The 18436-nt window shown below is 39.6% G+C and overlaps 2 protein-coding genes across 2 annotated transcripts in view; one reads left to right on the top strand and one right to left on the bottom strand.

Annotated features, from left to right (window-relative positions):
- Positions 1-6015, top strand: part of LOC21409503 (histidine protein methyltransferase 1 homolog) — a 52786-nt gene extending 46771 nt beyond the window's left edge. The window contains exons 8-9 of the mRNA XM_024166652.1: positions 5120-5222; positions 5626-6015. Of these exons, the coding sequence (XP_024022420.1) occupies positions 5120-5222; positions 5626-5708 (186 nt within the window). The 3' untranslated portion in view covers positions 5709-6015. The remainder of the gene's footprint in view (positions 1-5119; positions 5223-5625) is intronic.
- A 608-nt stretch (positions 6016-6623) lies between these two features.
- LOC21409501 (protein RALF-like 32) lies at positions 6624-6956 on the bottom strand. The gene has a single exon (XM_010099666.1). The coding sequence runs from the start codon at positions 6954-6956 to the stop codon at positions 6624-6626; it is 333 nt and encodes a 110-aa protein (XP_010097968.1).
- Between the last annotated feature and the right edge of the window lie 11480 nt (positions 6957-18436).

Here is an 18436-nt window from a genome sequence, read left to right as displayed (position 1 = left end):
CTGAGCTGGGTGTTTTGGGCCTTTGGGCCTTGTACTTGAGGTTACACTCCTTCACCCACTGGGAGAGCTCCATGATCCGACCCAATCCCTTGGGCTTTAGCATCCGAATCTCATCTTGGTTCTTGGATTTCAATCTGTTTATGAAGGTTCTCTCCAGGACTTGCTCCGATATCTCTGTCAAAGGCGCCGCCAATACCTCAAACTGCTTACGATACTCCCTGACTATCCTCACATGGCGGAGCGACAAGAATTTTTCGCAGAGGCTTCCCTCCTGCGTCGACAGGAATCGTTCTAACACCATTAATTTCAACTCCGCCCAGTCGCGAATAGCTCGCCGGCCATCCTCTTGTTGAAGCCAGGCCAAAGCGTCCCCTTCAAGACTCACCATCGCCATACCCAACTTCTCGCACTCCTTCATTTTATTCATAGATAAATATCTCCCGGCTCGGAAGATCCACCCATCGGGGTTCTCTCTGTCGAACACGAACATTTCCACCCGGCGTGTTCGGAAATCCATGCGATTTCCCCCCTCTCACGTTCCCCCCTCCTCACTAGACTCCCCAGTTAGCGCCGACTGAGTCACTGGGGTTGCATTCCTTAACGACGTTGGTTTCGGATCTGGCCCACTCCACTCCTTCAACAGGTCATCCATCTTTGCGAGTAGAACTTCCATGCCTTTCTTGAGCTTTGGGATTTTTTTCAAATCTTTCTTAACCAGCTCCAATTCCTTCTTGAATTCCTCCTTCACCACCTCTGTTTGCTCCTTCTCACGATCGTCAATCTATTTTGTCATTCCCAGAATGGTGCTCGGATACCAATTTGATAGAACCACAAACCACCACACAAATTTAGAGCAAATATGCAAGAAAATTGATCGATCAAGCTGAAATAATACTGATATTGCTTTTGAGAAAATTAGGAAGAGTACCAAGATATGGGGATTTTCGAGTGACCCCTTGCACTCCTTAGAGCAAAGCTCGGCTAATTTCTCTCTAGCAAGATGATCGATGCCTTCTTCCTTCTTCCTTATCCTATTTATTCCGATTACTAACATTCCCTAATTGAAAAGCCTCAGCACCTAATTCCAAACTAAAAGGCAAAACTAACAAACTAACTCCTCCAATCCCCTTCCTTTCATGTACCAACTCAGCCCTCCTCCTAACCACTAGTAGAGATGTTCCCCTGTGCTGCAGCTGCACCCCCGTCTCCTGCTCTTGCGGGTTTCTTCCCATGAAATCTCTGTCGGCAGATCAAATCAAATTGATTTGATCGGATTCTACTGGATTAAATCAATCTAGAAGATTTTTGAATTAATTTGAAATATTTAAATCTTCCTTATTGGTTATCCAGTTGTTTAGGATTAGGTTTTAGTCAATAAAATCTGATTTGATTGTTACAGCAAATCATCCACATTATTAGGGAGATTTTCTTTATTTTGTTATTTTTTGCTGCCTATGTAAATGTATTTCTGCCACATTGAATAAAATATAGCAGATCATCTGTTTCAAATCTGCTTTCATGGTAGATTATAGCATATAGACTAGGCCACCCCAGTTTTTCATATTTGAAGTTTTTGTTACCAACTCTATTTAGAAATAAAGATTCTATTTCCTTTGCTTGTGATATTTGTTAACTTGCTGAACATACTCGTGTTCCTTTCTCACCAAACCTTATACGCCCTCTATGCCTTTCTCCTTAATTCACAGTGATATATGGGGTCTGTCTAGGGTACCGACCTGAATGGAAAACGATGGTTTATCACGTTTATTGATGACCATACACGAGTAACTTGGGTTTACTTGCTTAAAGAAAAATCCAAAACTTGCCAAATCTTTCAAACCTTCCATAAAATGGTTCAAACCCAATTTTAGAAAAAAATTTCAGTTTTAAGAACTGATAATGGTGGTGAATATTTCCAGTCCACTTTGGGTAATTACCTTGACCATCATGGAATCGTTCACCAAAGTTCTTGTACTGATACACCACAACAAAATGGAGTCTCAGAAAGAAAGAATCGATATCTACTAGAAGTGACCTGTGCCCTTATGTTCACTATGAATGTACCCAAATATCTGTGGGGCGATGTCATTTTAACCGATGCCTTTCTCATCAATAGATTATCTAGCCAGCCCCTCAAATTTAAATCCCCATTGTCTGTCCTCACAACTCAAGTTCCACACCTGAATATCCTCACCAATAACCTTCCTCCCAAAACCTTTGGCTGCACTACATTCGTCCATGTCCATTCCCAACACCGCAACAAACTCGACCCCCGAGCCATAAAGACTATATTCCTTGGCTATTCTCCAACAAAAAAGGGATATCGATGTTTCTGTCCCAAAACAAAAATATCCTTTGTTACCCGAGATATTACCTTCTTTGAAGAGATACCATATTATTCCCACACTTCGCTTCAGGGGGAGAGTAATGATAAAGAAGCTTATGTGTGGGAATGGGACACCACAATTGAAGGAACTTCGGCTCCAGAGTTAGCCACCATTGTCGAGATTCCAGCTCCAGCCCACACCGAAACAGAGCCTGAAGCTCCACAACCATCTTCACAGCCACTGTAGCCATCTTCCCACCCACTGCAGCCATCTTCCCACCCACTTTCACAGCCAACCCTGCAGCCATCTTCATTGCCAATTCCACAACCACCTCCAGTTTCAAATTGGCAAGAACTGCAGGTCTACTGTCGGATGAAAAATTTTCAAGGAAATACACAACTCACAGGCACTGCGGGCTACCCTGAATCCGAACCTATGGTGGGTTCTAGTCCTTCATCCTCAGGTAATCCCGAAACTCTCCATGATAGGCTAGATGATCCCATTGCTCTAAGAAAAGGTGTTAGGTCATGTACAAAACACCCAATTTCTAAATTTGTGTCATATGATAACTTATCAACCTCGTTTCGTGCTTTCACAACAAATCTTTCTAGACTTGACGTCCCGAGGACTATTGAGGAAGCTCTAGCTGTCCCAGAATGGAAGTCTGTTGTGCTAGAAGAAATGCGTGCCCTTGAGAAAAATGAGACTTGGAGCCTAGTGGAACTACCACAAAACAAGAAAGTAGTGGGATGCAAGTAGGTGTTCACAATTAAAGTAAAACCAGATGGTTCAGTGGAGCGGTACAAAGCCCGATTGGTGGCAAAGGGCTTCACACAAACCTACGGGATAGACTACACAGAAACGTTTGCACCAGTTGCAAAGCTCAACACTGATCGAGTTCTCTTGTCCTTAGCACCAAATATGGATTGGCCTCTGTACCAACTTGATGTGAAGAATGCCTTCCTGAATGGAGAGTTAGAAGAAGAAGTATATAGGAGTCTCCACCTGGTTTCTATGAAGATAAACGGGACAATACAGTGTGCAAGTTGAAGAAGTCACTATTCGGTCTAAAGTAATCACCCAGGGCCTGGTTTGAAAGATTTTCCAAAGTAGTCAAAGGTCATGGATACTTACAAGGACAAATAGATCATACTCTCTTCGTCAAACATTCAACAAACAACAAGGTTATAGTTTTGATCGTGTATGTGGATGACATAATATTGACTAGAGATGACTTTCAAGAGATGGAAGAAATTAAGAAGATTATGGCAAGGGAATTTGAGATCAAGGACCTGGGATTCATGAAATATTTCCTAGGAATGGAGGTTGCAAGGAGTAAAAAGGGGATCTCCATATCACAGAGGAAATATACGATGGATTTATTGGAAGAGACAGGAATGCTCAGTTGCAAGCCCATAGACTCTCCAATTGAACCAAAAGGTAGGAAGAATTTGGTTGATGGAAATCTAGTAGATACAGGTAGATATCAACGGCTTATGGGAAGATTGGTCTATCTCTCACATACTCGACCGGACATAGCATTTGCAGTTAGTGTGGTCAGCCAATACATGCATTCACCGTGCTAAAGACATCTTGATATAGTTTATCGTATATTAAGATATCTCAAGAAGAATCCAGGGAGAGGACTATTTTTTCAAAAACACGAAAATAGAAAAGTAAAAATCTACACAGATGCAGATTGGGCAGGTTCTGAAAAAGATAGGAGGTCAACATCTGGATATTACACTCAGCTTTGGGGAAATCTGGTGACTTGGGGTAGCTATAAACAGGTTGTAGTTGCAAGGAGCAGTGTTGAGGCTGAATATAGGGCTATGGCTCATGGCATTTGTGAGGCAATCTGGATAAAGCGACTACTGGAAGAATTAAGAATTGATTGTGAGTTCCCTACGCAGCTCTATAGCGACAACAAAGCTACAATCAACATAGCACATAATCTGGTTCATCACGACAGAACTAAACATGTGGAGGTGGACAGGCATTTCATCACAGAGAAAATTGAGAGTGGAATAATCAGTGTGGGATATATTCCTACGAAGCAACAAGTGGCTGATATTCTCACAAAAGGACTGCACGGACCAGCATTTGAAGCATTAGCAAGCAAGCTCGGACTCATAGACATCTACGTCCATGCTTGAGGGGGAGTGTCGGCAGATCAAATCAAATTGATTTGATCGGATTCTACTGGATTAAATCAATCTAGAAGATTTTTGAATTAATTTGAAATATTCAAATCTTCCTTATTGGTTATCCGGTTGTTTAGGATTAGGTTTTAGTCAATAAAATCTGATTTGATTGTTACAGCAAATCAGCCACATTATTAGGGAGATTTTCTTTATTCTGTTATTTTTTGATGCCTATTTAAATGTATTTCCGCCACATTGAATAAAATATAGCAGATCATCTCTTTCAAATCTGCTTTCAATCTCTTCCTCGCATAAGTGAACCGTAGGGTAGGCTCATCACCCTGTCAAAGGGAATGAATACTGAATTTACTTATATACGCTTAATGAATTACTATATAGTTAATGATTATCTAATTGTGTAAAAGGATATTTTAGTGATTACATTCATAATGTTGCTATGTCTAATTTTTATAAACATAAGAAAGGGAATGAGATTGTTTCCTATTACATCATCTAATAGTTAAGTAACACTTGAAAGGGAATGAATGACCCTTAATCCTATTACTTTACTTTCCTTTCCAATCCCATTAGCTTTCCCATGTTCTTTTACGGTTTGGTAAACGCGCCCTTAAAGTACTTAATTTGCAGTGCGTGAGGTATCCAAATGGTGTAGTTTACATGTCCGCAAAGAAGCATTATTTTGGTGTAGGGGGAGGAACACGGCAATTCCTGTCTATGGTGGAGAAAGATGGTAAGCTTTTGCAGAGATATAATCTTGATATTCAATTATAGAGGAACTATTTTCTTTAAAAATTCTTTCATTTATTTCAATAAATGTTCATTGTGTTGATCACGCGAGTTGGAAGGGTTACAAAGAGCCACTTTCATGCGTGTTCAAGCTTATTAATTTGATATTTTGTGTTTTCGGACTATTTGCATTGTATGAATGTGCATAACTGGATTACAAGCATTAAGATCGTCGATGTGGCTATTTGTCATGCACTGACTAGTTTGCTTATGTACTTTCCACAAATGAGTAAATTTTTGCTATTTATATTCTTCTTCAACTTTGAAGTGAGATTCATCTGATGTTCTCATAAGTACTCTATGGAATATTGAAATCTTTCTGTATTTTTTTCCCTCTCTTACTGCAGGTCTTATGGCTTTTAGCATGGTTGCTGAAGTTGCAGATGGTTCATCTAATGTTCGAGAGGTATGGAAGCTTTCATTTAAGTAGGTGTCCAAACTCCAATTGCTCACTGTAATGTCCTTAGATGCAAGCTCTCTTGATCTTCTTCCCTGGGACAAATTTGGCCAGATAGCCTACTATATGAAAACCGAATTTAAATAGAAGATACTGAATGAGGAGAGGAAAAAATGTCGACGATGTTCCCTGATCAGACAAGCTCATGTTTTTTAACATCTGTATTCTTTTCTTTTTCTATTTGTATTTTGCAACACATCATGCTGCTAACTCTAATTATCTGGTAATATTATAATTGTATTTTTGGTTCCCTTTGCTATTAAGGTGGTAGTATGGTTGAAGCCAAATTGCTAGAGTTTTTACTGTTCATATCTATTTCAATTTCTACGATTGGTCGTCATATTATTAAAAGCAATATGACAGTATGCTAAAAGTTTTAGCTCACTATATTCTCAGTGTCGTAATATTGCACCCAAAAAATTTCAGAAATTGTAACAATATCGTGAAAATTATTAATAGAATGTAATCAGGTCTTATATATATGTAAGATCAGGTGGTCAGTTTAGTCTGAATTATATTTGGCTTTTGAGATTTGTGCCTATTACAAGATCAAAATCTCGAAAAAGAACAAGTAAATTTAGCATATAGTCGCATATTCATTAGCAAGCATTAGGTTGGAGAGCTTAGACAGAGGTTTAAGTAGATACCTACTTTGTCAAAACCCCATCAAATTATTCAATTTATTAAGGAATTGACGACAGTATGATGAATCATTGAAGTATAGGAAAACCAAAAAGGGGGAAAAAGGGAAAGCGCAAAACCAAAAAGGGGGAAAAAGGGAAAGCTGCTAACTCTTGCACACTTAGATATGACAATATATGGGGTAGGAACATTTGCTTTGCAGCTTCAGGTCTTGAGCATAGGTTTGCAAAACCCATGGAGCTTGGATCAGGAACTAGATCTACAACGATAGTACTTTTGGCACCCTCGGTCTGGCGGGTTAGATTGTTCCGGAAGACAGTCTCCAGCTTTGCTATAAGCTTCCCCTTTAGCACCTTTGCAAACCGGCTGATCTGGCTTTAAGGCTCCGGGTGTGATGTACTTTCTCTGTGCAAGAACCCTTCTACTTATCTCCGACTCCATCAGCATCTCACCTTCTACATCGCAGTCTGCTATCGAACCATTGCAGGGCGTGTATGTGTAGCCTTTAATCAGCGAGGCGCTGCTGAAATAGAGAAGGCTGAGAATTAGGATGTAATTGTAGAATTGGAGAGAAACCATGATTTCTGACCGGTGCTTTTGTTTATGACGCTTCCATTCTTTCTCTCTTGGAAGCACTTTATGTAGATTTGTTTTTTTTTTTTTTTTTTCCTTTTTAGAGGAGTTAGTGGAATCTCCATTCACACATGCAGAGGGGCCAATCACTTCACCAAACCAATGATAGTCACGCATTTAGTTTTTTTTTTTTGCACACGCACTTCCACCAAATCACATTTTATGATTATCTTTGTAGTCATTGTGTGGGGTTGGTTAATTACACAAATTCATAGGCGCCTACCTGAAAGTAAAGAAAAGAGTGGACGCGTTCATATTATTGGGAAAAAGAAAAAAGAAACCACTTTAGGAGAAAGATTAAGCCCTTTTCTTCCGCGTGTGTGTGTGTGTGTATATATATATATATATATATATATGGATGAGTTTTGAATGGTTACGTTTTTATCGGTAGTTACCTTCAAATATAGAAATTTACTGACGTGATAGGACTAATTTCATTTATTGTCATTAATTTTGTGGTCAACTATTCCATTTATTACAACTGTTAGATTAATATTTTGTGGTTATCCATTGTTAGGGGCATGTAAACGAGGCCAACCAGTCCTTTGGTTGCGTCTCGCAGTAGCAAAGATTTATGCGAGTTTTCTATCTTAATCAGCTTCAATAAAAGAGTTACATTATTGTGGAGAGCAGCAGTTTTTGGCATTTTTTGGGATATGGTTGGAAAAGAAACAGGAGAATTTTCCTAGAGAAGAAAAGAAGATAGCGTTATACTTTGGGATAGAATCAAATTTTGGGTTTCAATATGGGTTCATAAAGATAAGAGAGTTTAGAGGTGCGTTATTCTCTGATGTAACCAGGGATTCGGTTTGGGCTCCGTTTGCCTGCCCCGGTATTCTTTGATTGGGGAAATCTCTTCCTATCCTTGTACTTAATTCTTTCATTAATATATAGTTTCTTGTTTCAAAAGTCCTTTAGTTGCGTCAAGTTGAATTATCTAGCTGCGATAATCAAGCATTGAGACATTTTCATTGCTCTGGAAGGCCTTATTTGGAATAGCTTTTGATGACGTTCTTAGGTTGTAGAAGGAAGTAGCAAAAGTCTTAGGTTGTCGAAGGTAGTAGCAAAAGTCTTAGGGCTTGCTCTTTTACATGACTTGAGTTGTGTATATGAGAAAAACAGTAGCAAAAAAATTGAATTTAAATTTTTGTGAGAGAACACTATAGCAATATGACTTGAATCATGAAATTAACGTACCCTTCAATTTTTAAATTAGCTTTGATTGGTTTATATCGAGAAAATAACTTAGTGGGACTTAGACAAAAGTGATAGTAAGTAGGCTTGTTATCGTTTGTGCCCCATGAACTTTTCGTGGTTTGACACTTTGTTCTTAAAACATATACTGTTGATAAATTGGTCCCTGAATGTCTTAAATTTAACCTTTCCCAGATTGGAGCTAATTGTTGCTGTTTTCTGAAATTTGGGTAGTCAATTACCGGGGGAAAAAAAATTGGGATAAATGTCAAACTGTTGGTTTCCGAATTGAATTCGGATGCAAAAGCGTGTGGGTGGCAGATCGTGTATAACAAAAATTTTCATAAAACCTTTGAGATACTTTATAGATTATATTAATTTATGCACGAATAAATTAATCACATTAATTTATTAATTAAGAACTCGAATATGAATTATACCTAGCGACCGATTAGGATGATAACTTGAGTTCTTTGACCTCACACAATTCTCGCTCCAATGCTTTGTTTAGGAAACCCGAGTCTTCCTCGTCAATTCCTTGAATCTATGAAGACGTGTGTGTAGGCACACCTGAAACAAAACGGGCTAACAAAAACACTCAACAATTTCTATGAACACCAACACATGCACGACAAGAAATTTTTGGAGAAAATTTTTTCCTCTCACAACACTTGTGAAACCGGCAATTCTACAAAATTAGGAGCAAAAATTGTGTCAAAAAATTGTTTCCAAAAATTGTGTCTCACAATTTTCTACTATCTCCTTATTTATAGAATAGTAGTTAGACTCTTAGAAGAAGTCTCATCTCTATCTCTAAGATAAAGCTTATCAATTATCTCCTATTTGAATTTGGAACAAATTTTCCTTTCTTTTATCCATTATGGCCGGCCACATATAGGATCCTTATCCCTGTGGAAGGCGCAATCTCCAGATAGGGAAGGAAGAGAAAATCATCATTTATCCTTCAGTCTAATTTTGACTCAAATTCAAAATTTAATTTAAGTTAAACTTAAATTAATTTGAATTCTAAATTGAACAACTTATCAAATAAGTTTAAATAGATAATTCTAGATGTGTTCACGCCGTGCCTTGCGTTCACATAATGTGAACACCTTTCACATAAGTGATCAAAAATTTTAATTTAAATTTAAATAATCACATTATTTAAATAATAATTAATTCTCAATTAATTATCAGTAGTGTTTAATTTTAGAATTTCGTAATTCTAAAATTTTCATTTTGCCCTTTGGTGTCTTGTAGAATTACAAAGACGACGTGTGGATTCATGTACCTATAATTTTGAGATCAAATAAAATTAATAATTAATTAATTAATTTTACTAATTCCAATAGTTACTCCACTATAAACTTAAAATTGCACTCTTGTAATTATAGATATTAATTACTTATAAGTCGTGAAGTGTCCATGTGATGTAGTCACTGCATATAGATCAATCATCTATAAATAATTCATAATTAGAGCCAGATGAAATTCATTAACCTCTCTAATTACATCTTTATCATTGAGTACTATTGATTCTCTAATGGACAGTAATTCATAAAACACATTCATGAATCAGAGCTCCTACTGGTCCAAGTACCGAATCAACTCTCAAGAGAATTATTTATCTACTTCTCTTTCAAGAAAGAATGAATTTCATCTCGTATAATAACATTTCTTGCTACCTACTTCATCATGTCTCCAAAATATAAGGAATAGGATTCAGGATCTCAGAATTCGTACCGAGTAAATAAAAAAGACACAAATTCATAAATAAGAGGCTGCTAAGAACTCAAGATTAAGATCATTCTATATATGACTATCGGTAGACTCAATTAGAATTTCTATACTTAACGAAAATTATCAAAAATTCATATTGTATCTGTGTTCTTGTTCCACATAATCTCATTATGCGAAATACACTCATTCAATATCTCTCCATTTTAACAGTGCGGATAACACCATTCCATTCTAAATGGGAATGACTGTATTAATAATGTTTTAATTAAAGATTTTAAACTTTAATTAAATTCATTACGAACATAATTTTTTATCATTATCCTTAAACATTATCCTCTCGTATATAACATTTATATACAATGTTTAAGGTCACATAAATAATCATGAAATTTTCATTGATAATCATAAAATATTCATAAATATTTACACATAAAATAATGAATAAACTATTTTATTAAATAAATAATAAATATCCTATTACATCTCATTCTTTTAGGACACAATTCCCAACAATCTCCCACTTGTCCTAAAATAAGTAGGATATGTCTTTAATCCTGAAACTTTATAGGTGTCTATGACTGATCTATGCCTAGAACAACTTCGAGATTAATTAAGAATTTCCAGAGTCATGTTACTTTCTTTTGTTGTTTCACAAGCTGCAATACATTAACTCTTAATGATAGAATTTGCAATCACACTTTGTCAACAACCTTTCATATCACGACTCCTTCACCTAGTATGAACACAGATTTAGATGTTGACTCTCGAAATCCATGCTTGACTCATAGTCAAAGTCTGTGTATCCAGCTAAAAGACAACTCTTTCACTAACTAAATGTAACACCCTGAAGAATTAAATGAGAGTAATAAAGGTAATTGAGATTATTAGTGTGCCTAACCTGATTTAATTAATTGAGTTTTGATTAATAAATATTTCTGACATGTAATTTAAATAGTTCAAAGATATTTAAACTATTTTCAGTATTTATATTTTTCCTAGGAGTGTGTATGGGCATATTACTGGACTGTTGTTTTAAAATTTTGTAACACCTGTCTATTTCTTTTTCCTTTTCTTTTCTTTTCTTTCTTTCCTTTTCCTTCCCGTGCACTCTCTCTCTCTCTCTCACTCTCACTCTCTCGCTCTCTCTCTCTCTTTCTCTCCCTCTCTCTCATTTTTGTCCCAAATCAAACGGATCTTGAATCAAAGGAGAGTTTCAAAGCGTTTTCAACGTCAAGAGAAGGATTCGAGGTAAGATTACTGAAAGAATCTCTCTGGAATTTTAAGTTTTTGAATTTTAAAACTTATTTTTGGTTCAAACTGGATATTGATGGTTTTTTTAGTAAAACTAGGGTAGAAATTGGAGATCTTGGGTTCTTTGGACTTGTTTTAGGACCTAAACTCGGATCTAGTGGTTTTCCTTTGAAATATTTCGATTTGGGACTGAGATTGAAGGTTTTTGGACTAGTTTTCGCAAGCTTCTCTCGCGTAGCTGATTCCACCGGTCGACCGGTACAGTCGACTGGATCACATGGTAACCGGTCTACTAGTGCGGTCAACCGGATTGTATTGGCCTGACCGGTCGACCTGTTCGGTCGACCGGAGTGCACACCACCGGTCGACCTGTGGTAATGCAATGTTCTGTCATCGGTCAACCGGTTGACACGGGGTTTGACACTGTTTGGCCTGAAATTGCTATTTTGACCCGTGTTAGGGGAGAACCCAAATTAGCTTCATTTGGGGACTTGAGATGAATGGATTAGCATCTTTAATCCTTGTTTTGAGATTGAAAACCCTTGCAATGATATTTTGAAACATGAAAATGGATTATGGCACACTAATTGGAAACCTTGGTATCTAATTGAGATTGGATTACTTTAGGAATGAGAATTAATCCTAAAGTGTTGTCTTGCATTAGTGATCGCTGAGGATTCAGACTGAAGGGGCTTGCGGAAGCGGAAGCCAGAAAAGGCAACGCTAGTCCCAGATTTGATAGTGCGAGGTATGATTTCTCTCCATTTCTCTTGTGAGCTTGATTTTCAAAAAGGATTTTGGCATTGGAAATGTTTTAAAAGAAAGGGGTTGCTTTGCGAAAGAAAAAACTCTTTGAAAACCATGACTTATGTAATTTATGGAATCCATGGCTTATCCTGTTCATGGAATCCATAGCTTATCTAGTCATGGAACCTCATGGCTTGCTCAGTTATGGAGCCAGTGGCTTGAGTAGTTCGTGTGGTCATAATAATGATTTCAGAAAGTTAATGAATGATTTCTTAAACTAAGAGATCTTGTGAGCTGGTAAGAGAGTCTATTGCTATAAGCCTAGATAGGATGAGGATAGTGCATCTTCGGGGGCAGAATTTGAAACTCAGTCTGGGTAGGCGAGACACTTAGTTAGGTAAGTAATTTGTACTAATTACTTGCTGAAGCCTTTAATACGGTTATTTTCACTTATATTTCCTTTGAAAAAAAGGATGTGAGGTTCCGGCTGTCTGTCAGAGGCTCAAGATTCTGTAATTTACTTATATTTTAATGCTGTTGAGTGGGACTCGTCTAGGAATCTGCTTTATTAACCCCTAATCGAGCTCCACGTCACCCACCCCGTTTGGGGGGTGTGACAGAGTGGTATCAGAGCCTTAGGTTAAGAAACCCCATGATTGTACATACATGTGTGACATATGTAATCCACTGAATAGTCTAGTATTATTTCAGTTAAAGGAAATGACGCATCGCCGTAGACCAGCTAATCAACCCGGACAACAGAATCAGGGATTTCTGGATGCCATGTATGCTACCTTTCAAGGCATGGCCACTAGAGCTCAAAACGAGCGGCCGGTTGAGGATAGAAAGGAAGTTTACTTCCGGGAATTTAGGCGTGCGCCTATGCCTTTGTTTAATAGTGAGGGAGGACTTCAAAAAGCAGAGTTCTGGTTAGACTTCATAGTCAAGCACTTGAGTACTATGTGAGTCCCAGATGAATACTGGGTAGAATTTGTAGTATACAAGATGGAGGGCTTAGCGAATACTTGGTGAAGAGAAGAATAGATGTTGCAGGACTGACCTGGGAGCAGTTTGAGACACTGTTCAATGAGCAGTACTTCCCTCAGAGTTATAGGGATGAAAAAGCGCTGGAATTCATGTCTCTGCTGCAAGGTGACATGTCTGTAAGGGAGTATGAGGCCAAGTTTAATGACCTGTCCCGGTTTGCACCACCTTTGGTGGAATTTGAACACCTTAGATGTCTTAAGTTTGTGAAGGGCCTCAAGAACTCTGTGAGGAGATCATTGGTGGCTTTGAGAATTCAGAATTTCTGGGATTTGGTGGCTGCTGCCACTAGGGTGGAGCAGGATAACATAGCTTATCACCAAAGTAAAGAACTTGCTGGACGTGTTTCAGCTTCTGGCGGACTATCTGCTTCCGGCGGGCCACAGCGGAGTGGTAGAAGGAATCGCAACCAGGGACAGCCTGGTGGGGAGTGATTAGCGGTGGCAGTAGTTCGTCAGGAAGTGACAGAAGTGCTCCATATGGCCCAAGTGTCACCATTGTGGGTAGGTGGGCCATATTAGGAGGAATTGTCCTAATCGGCCGCCGGCTCAACAAACCCAAAGTGACACTTCATACAGTCAGGAAAGGCCACCACAGTATGTGCCACCATATCAGCCACAGCAGATGCCATATCCCCCTGTGCCAACTTATCAACCAGGTCAGTATACACAATTTTGACCCCAAGCGGCGAGACCTGTACAACCACCTCCGCCGCAACAGTATAGGCCAGCAACCCAACGGCCTAATGTTGGTGATAGAGGGAAAAGAAAAGTACAGGGACAAGCTTATACCTTGGCATGAGGCAGTTTGGGAGGTCAGACCAGCAACGCGGTGGTTGAGGGTATGATTCTAATCTCTTATTCTTTTACTCACGTGTTGTTTGATACAGGTGCCACACACTCTTTTGTATCAAGTTCTTTTGTTCGGACTTTAAAACTGAAGTCTGAGAATTTAGAAGTCCTGATGACTTTGAACGCCCCATTGGGATGTGTGGAGGTGTTGAGTGTGTGTAGATCGTGTGAAATCACGATTGGGAGTGAGCGAATGAGAGCTGACTTAATTATCCTTCCGATGAGTCTGTTTGATGTGGTCCTCAGAATGGATTTGTTGTCAGAATACAGTGCAATTAGTGATTGTTACCGTAGAAGGGTGACTTTGATGACTAAGTCTGGAACAGTGATTTCTTATCAGGCAGATATTAATCCAGTCCTGGGAGAACGACTATTGAAGTACAGTGTTGGGAAACGGAGGAATCTAGCTTGTTTTTCTTCCCTTCTTGCTTTGGAAGGTGAACCTGAGGTAATTGGAGATAGTGCGGGAATTCCTGTAGTGGATGAGTTCGTAGATGTGTTTCCTAAGGATTTACCTAGTTTACCGCTAGATCGGGAGATTAAATTCGGTATTAATTTGATACCGGGGATGGCGCCTATCTCTATTCCTCCGTATCGGATGGCGCCTGCAGCGATGAAAGAGTTGAGAAAGCAGCTTGAAGAGCTAGTAGAGAAGGGATATATCCAGAATAGTACTTCACCTTGGGGTGCACCGGTACTATTTGTGAAAAAGCACGACGGATCTCTTCGGTTATGCATTGACTACCGTCAATTGAATAGGGTAACTGTGAAGAACAAATACCCACTGCCAAGGATCGATGAATTATTCGACTAGTTGGGTGGATCACAGTTTTACTCCAAGATTGACTTGAGGTCTGGGTACCACCAATTGAAAATTAAGGAGGAAGACATTCCGGAAACTACTTTTAGAACTCGGTATAGGCACTTCGAGTTTCTTGTAATGCCTTTTGGGCTGATGAATGCCCGGGCGGCATTTATGGACTTGATGAACCGTGTTTTCCGGCCGTATTTGGATCGGTTCGTAATTGTCTTCATTGACGACATACTGGTTTACTCGAAGACTTGGGAAGAACATGAGCAGCATTTGAGAATTATTCTTCAAACTCTTCGTGAACACCAGTTGTATGCTAAGAAGGAGAAATGTGACTTCTGGCTGACAGAAGTGAAGTTCCTTGGGCATGTAATTTCAGGACAAGTAATCTCTGTCGATCCTTCTAAGATCGAGACTGTGTTACAGTGGGAAAGGCCGAAGAATGTAGCAGAGATTCACAGTTTCCTCAGACTTGCAGGGTACTATCAGCGTTTCGTGAAAGACTTCTCGAGTATTGCTGCACCGATGACTCGGTTGACCAAGAAAGAAGTCAGATTCCAGTGGGATGCCAAGTGTGAAAATGTTTTTCAAGAATTGAAGGTCAGACTGACAAGTGCATCAGTCATGACTATTCCTAAGAGTGAAGAACCATATGAGGTGTATTCTGACGCCTCGGGGAGTGGGCTTGGCTGTGTCTTAATGCAAGGGGGACATGTGGTAGCGTATGCATCTCGCCAATTAAGGCCATATGAACAGAATTACCCCACTCATGATTTGGAGCTGGCAACGGTAATATTTGCTCTGAAGATATGGAGATGTTATCTCTATGAGGCAAAGTTTCAAGTCTTTTCTGACCATAAAAGTCTGAAGTACTGATTTACTCAGAAAGACTTGAATCTCAGACAAAGGAGATGGGTGGAGTATATGGAAGATTACGTCTTCACTCTGCAATATCATCATGAAAAAGCTAATGTGGTAGCTGATGCCCTTAGCAGGAAGACGACGGGGACTCTAGCGTCATTAGCTTTGGAAGATTGGAAAATGACTGAAGTAGTGAGTGAGTATAATCTTCAGTTCTACGAAGATTATAACCAGGCTATGGTGTATAATCTAGGCTCTACATCGGATATTGTGCAATGGGTTAAGCAGAATCAACTGCAAGATCCACACCTCTAAGGAATCTGAATTCGAATCCAGAATGGAGAGCAATTCGAGGATTGGAGAATCCGAGAGGATGGAGCCTTATGTTTCCGCAACCGCCTTGCTGTTCCTAAGACGGATGAGGTAAAGAAGACGATTCTGCGAGAGGCTCACAAATTGAAGTTTACTATACATTCGGGAAGTACAAAGATGTACCAGGACCTGAAAGGACAGTACTAGTGGAGAGGCATGAAAAGAGACGTTCGTGAGTATGTCTCTGAATGTGTGACTTACCTCCGGATTAAAGCTGAGCATCAGAAGTCTGCAGGAGAGTTGCAACCTCTTCCTGTCCCTGGATGGAAATGGGAGCACATCACTATGCATTTTCTGATGGGGCTACCGAGAAACGAGTTGAAGCACGATGCCATCTAGGTGGTGGTGGACAGGTTGACGAAGTCCGCGCACTTCATACCGTTCCGTGCGACGTATTCTCAGAAAATTCTGTCAGAATTGTACCTGGAGCACATCGTGAGACTACACGGAGTGCCACTGTTTATCACGTCAGATCGTGATACCCGCTTCAATGCAAGGTATTGGAGGAGTTTTCAGGAAGCCATGGGAACAGACTTAAACTATAGCACAGCATTTCATCCTCAGACTGATGGGCAATCTGAAAGGGTGATTCAGATTCTGGAGGATATGCTTCGTGCTTGTATTATGGAATTTAGTGGAAACTGGAAGAAATACCTGCATCTTGCTGAGTTTGCGTACAACAACAGCTCTCAGACCAGTATCAGAATGGTACCGTTTGAGGCTCTCTATGGTCGTCCTTGTAGGTCACATGTTTATTGGTTGCAACCAGAGGATCGACTGAGTACTGGACCGGAGGTTATTCAAGAGAACAATGAGAAGATAGTTGTGATTCGAGAACTACTGTTGACAGCTCAAAGTCGTCAGAAGAGCTATGCTGATAGAAGGCGTAGGCCTTTGGAATTCCAAGAAGGCAACTTTGTTTTGCTGAGGGTTTCCCCACGCAAGGGAGTTGTTCGGTTTGGTGTGAGAGGGAAACTTGGACCAAGGTATGTGGGACCATTCCCGATCGTGCAACGAGTCGAAGTGGTGGCTTATCGGTTGGCTTTACCGCCTGAATTATCTCACGTGCATGACGTGTTTCACGTCTCCATGATTCGAAAATGTCAACCTGAGCCGGAAGCTGTGGTATAGAGGTTTGACATCCCGATACAGTATGACGCGTCATACGAGTAGACACTAGTTTAGATTCTTGACCGGAAAATAAAGAGTCTGCATCATCGTGAGATTCTGTTAGTGAAAGTATTACGACAGCACCATGGAGTTGAGGAAGCGACATGGGAGCTTGAAACAACGATGCAGGAGCAGTATCCGCATCTGTTTACACTTTGAGGTATGCCTTAATGTCGGGGACTAAATTGTCTACGGGGGGTGGAGCTATAACACCCTGAAGAATTAAATGAGAGTCATAAAGGTAATTGAGATTATTAGTGTGCCTAACCTGATTTAATTAATTGAGTTTTGATTAATAAATATTTCTGACGTGTAATTTAAATAGTTCTAAGGTATTTAAACTATTCTCAGTATTTATATTTTTCTCAGGAGTGTGTATGGGCATATTCCTGGACTGTTGTTTTAAAATTTTGTAACACCTGTCCATTTCTTTTTCCTTTTTTTTTCTTTTCTTTCTTTCCTTTTCCTTGTCGTGCACTCTCTCTCTCTCTCACTCTCACTCTCTCACTCTCTCTCCCATTTTTGTCCCAAATCAAACGGATCTTGAACCAAAGGAGAGTTTCAAAGAGCTTTCAACGTCAAGAGAAGAATTCGAGGTAATATTACTGAAAGAACCTCTCTTGAATCTCAAGTTTTTGAATTTCAAAACTTATTTTTGGTTCAAACCGGATATTGATGGTTTTTGAGTAAAATTAGGGTAGAAATTGGAGATCTTGGGTTCTTTGGACTTGTTTTAGGACCTAGAACCTGGATCTAGTGGTTTTCTTTGAAATATTTTGATTTGGGACTGAGATTGCAGGTTTTTAGACTGGTTTCCCCGAGCTTCTCTCGTGTAGCTGATTCGACCGCTCGACCGGTACGGCCGACCGGATCACATGGTAACAGGTCGACCGGATTGCATTAGCCTGACCGGTCGACCTGTTCGGTCGACCGGAGTGCACACCACCGGTCGACCGGTGGTAATGCACTGTTCTGTCACCGGTTGACATGGAGTTTGACTCTGTTTGACCTGAGATTACTGTTTTGACCCCTGTATTCGGAGAGAACCCAAATTAGTTTCATTTGGGGACTTGAGATGAATGGATTAGCATCTTTAATCCTTTTTTTGAGATTGAAAACCCTCGGAATGATATTTTGAAACATGAAAATGGATTATGGCACACTAATAGGAAATCTTGGTATCTAATCGAGATTGGATTGCTTTAGAAATGAGAATTAATCCTAAAGTGTTGTCTTGCATCAGTGATCGCTGAGGATTCAAACTGAAGGGCCTTGAGGAAGCGGAAGCCGGAAAAGGCAACGCTAGTCCCAGGTTTGATAGTGCGAGGTAGGATTTCTATCACTTTTCTTTGTGAGCCAGATTTTCAAAAAAGATTTTGGCCTTG

The sequence above is a fragment of the Morus notabilis genome, unplaced genomic scaffold (genome assembly GCF_000414095.1).
Source record: "Morus notabilis unplaced genomic scaffold, ASM41409v2 Scaffold35, whole genome shotgun sequence".
NCBI lineage: Eukaryota > Viridiplantae > Streptophyta > Magnoliopsida > Rosales > Moraceae > Morus > Morus notabilis.
The sequence above is the reverse complement of the archived record's forward strand: the minus strand, read 5'-3'. Positions and strand labels throughout refer to the sequence as shown.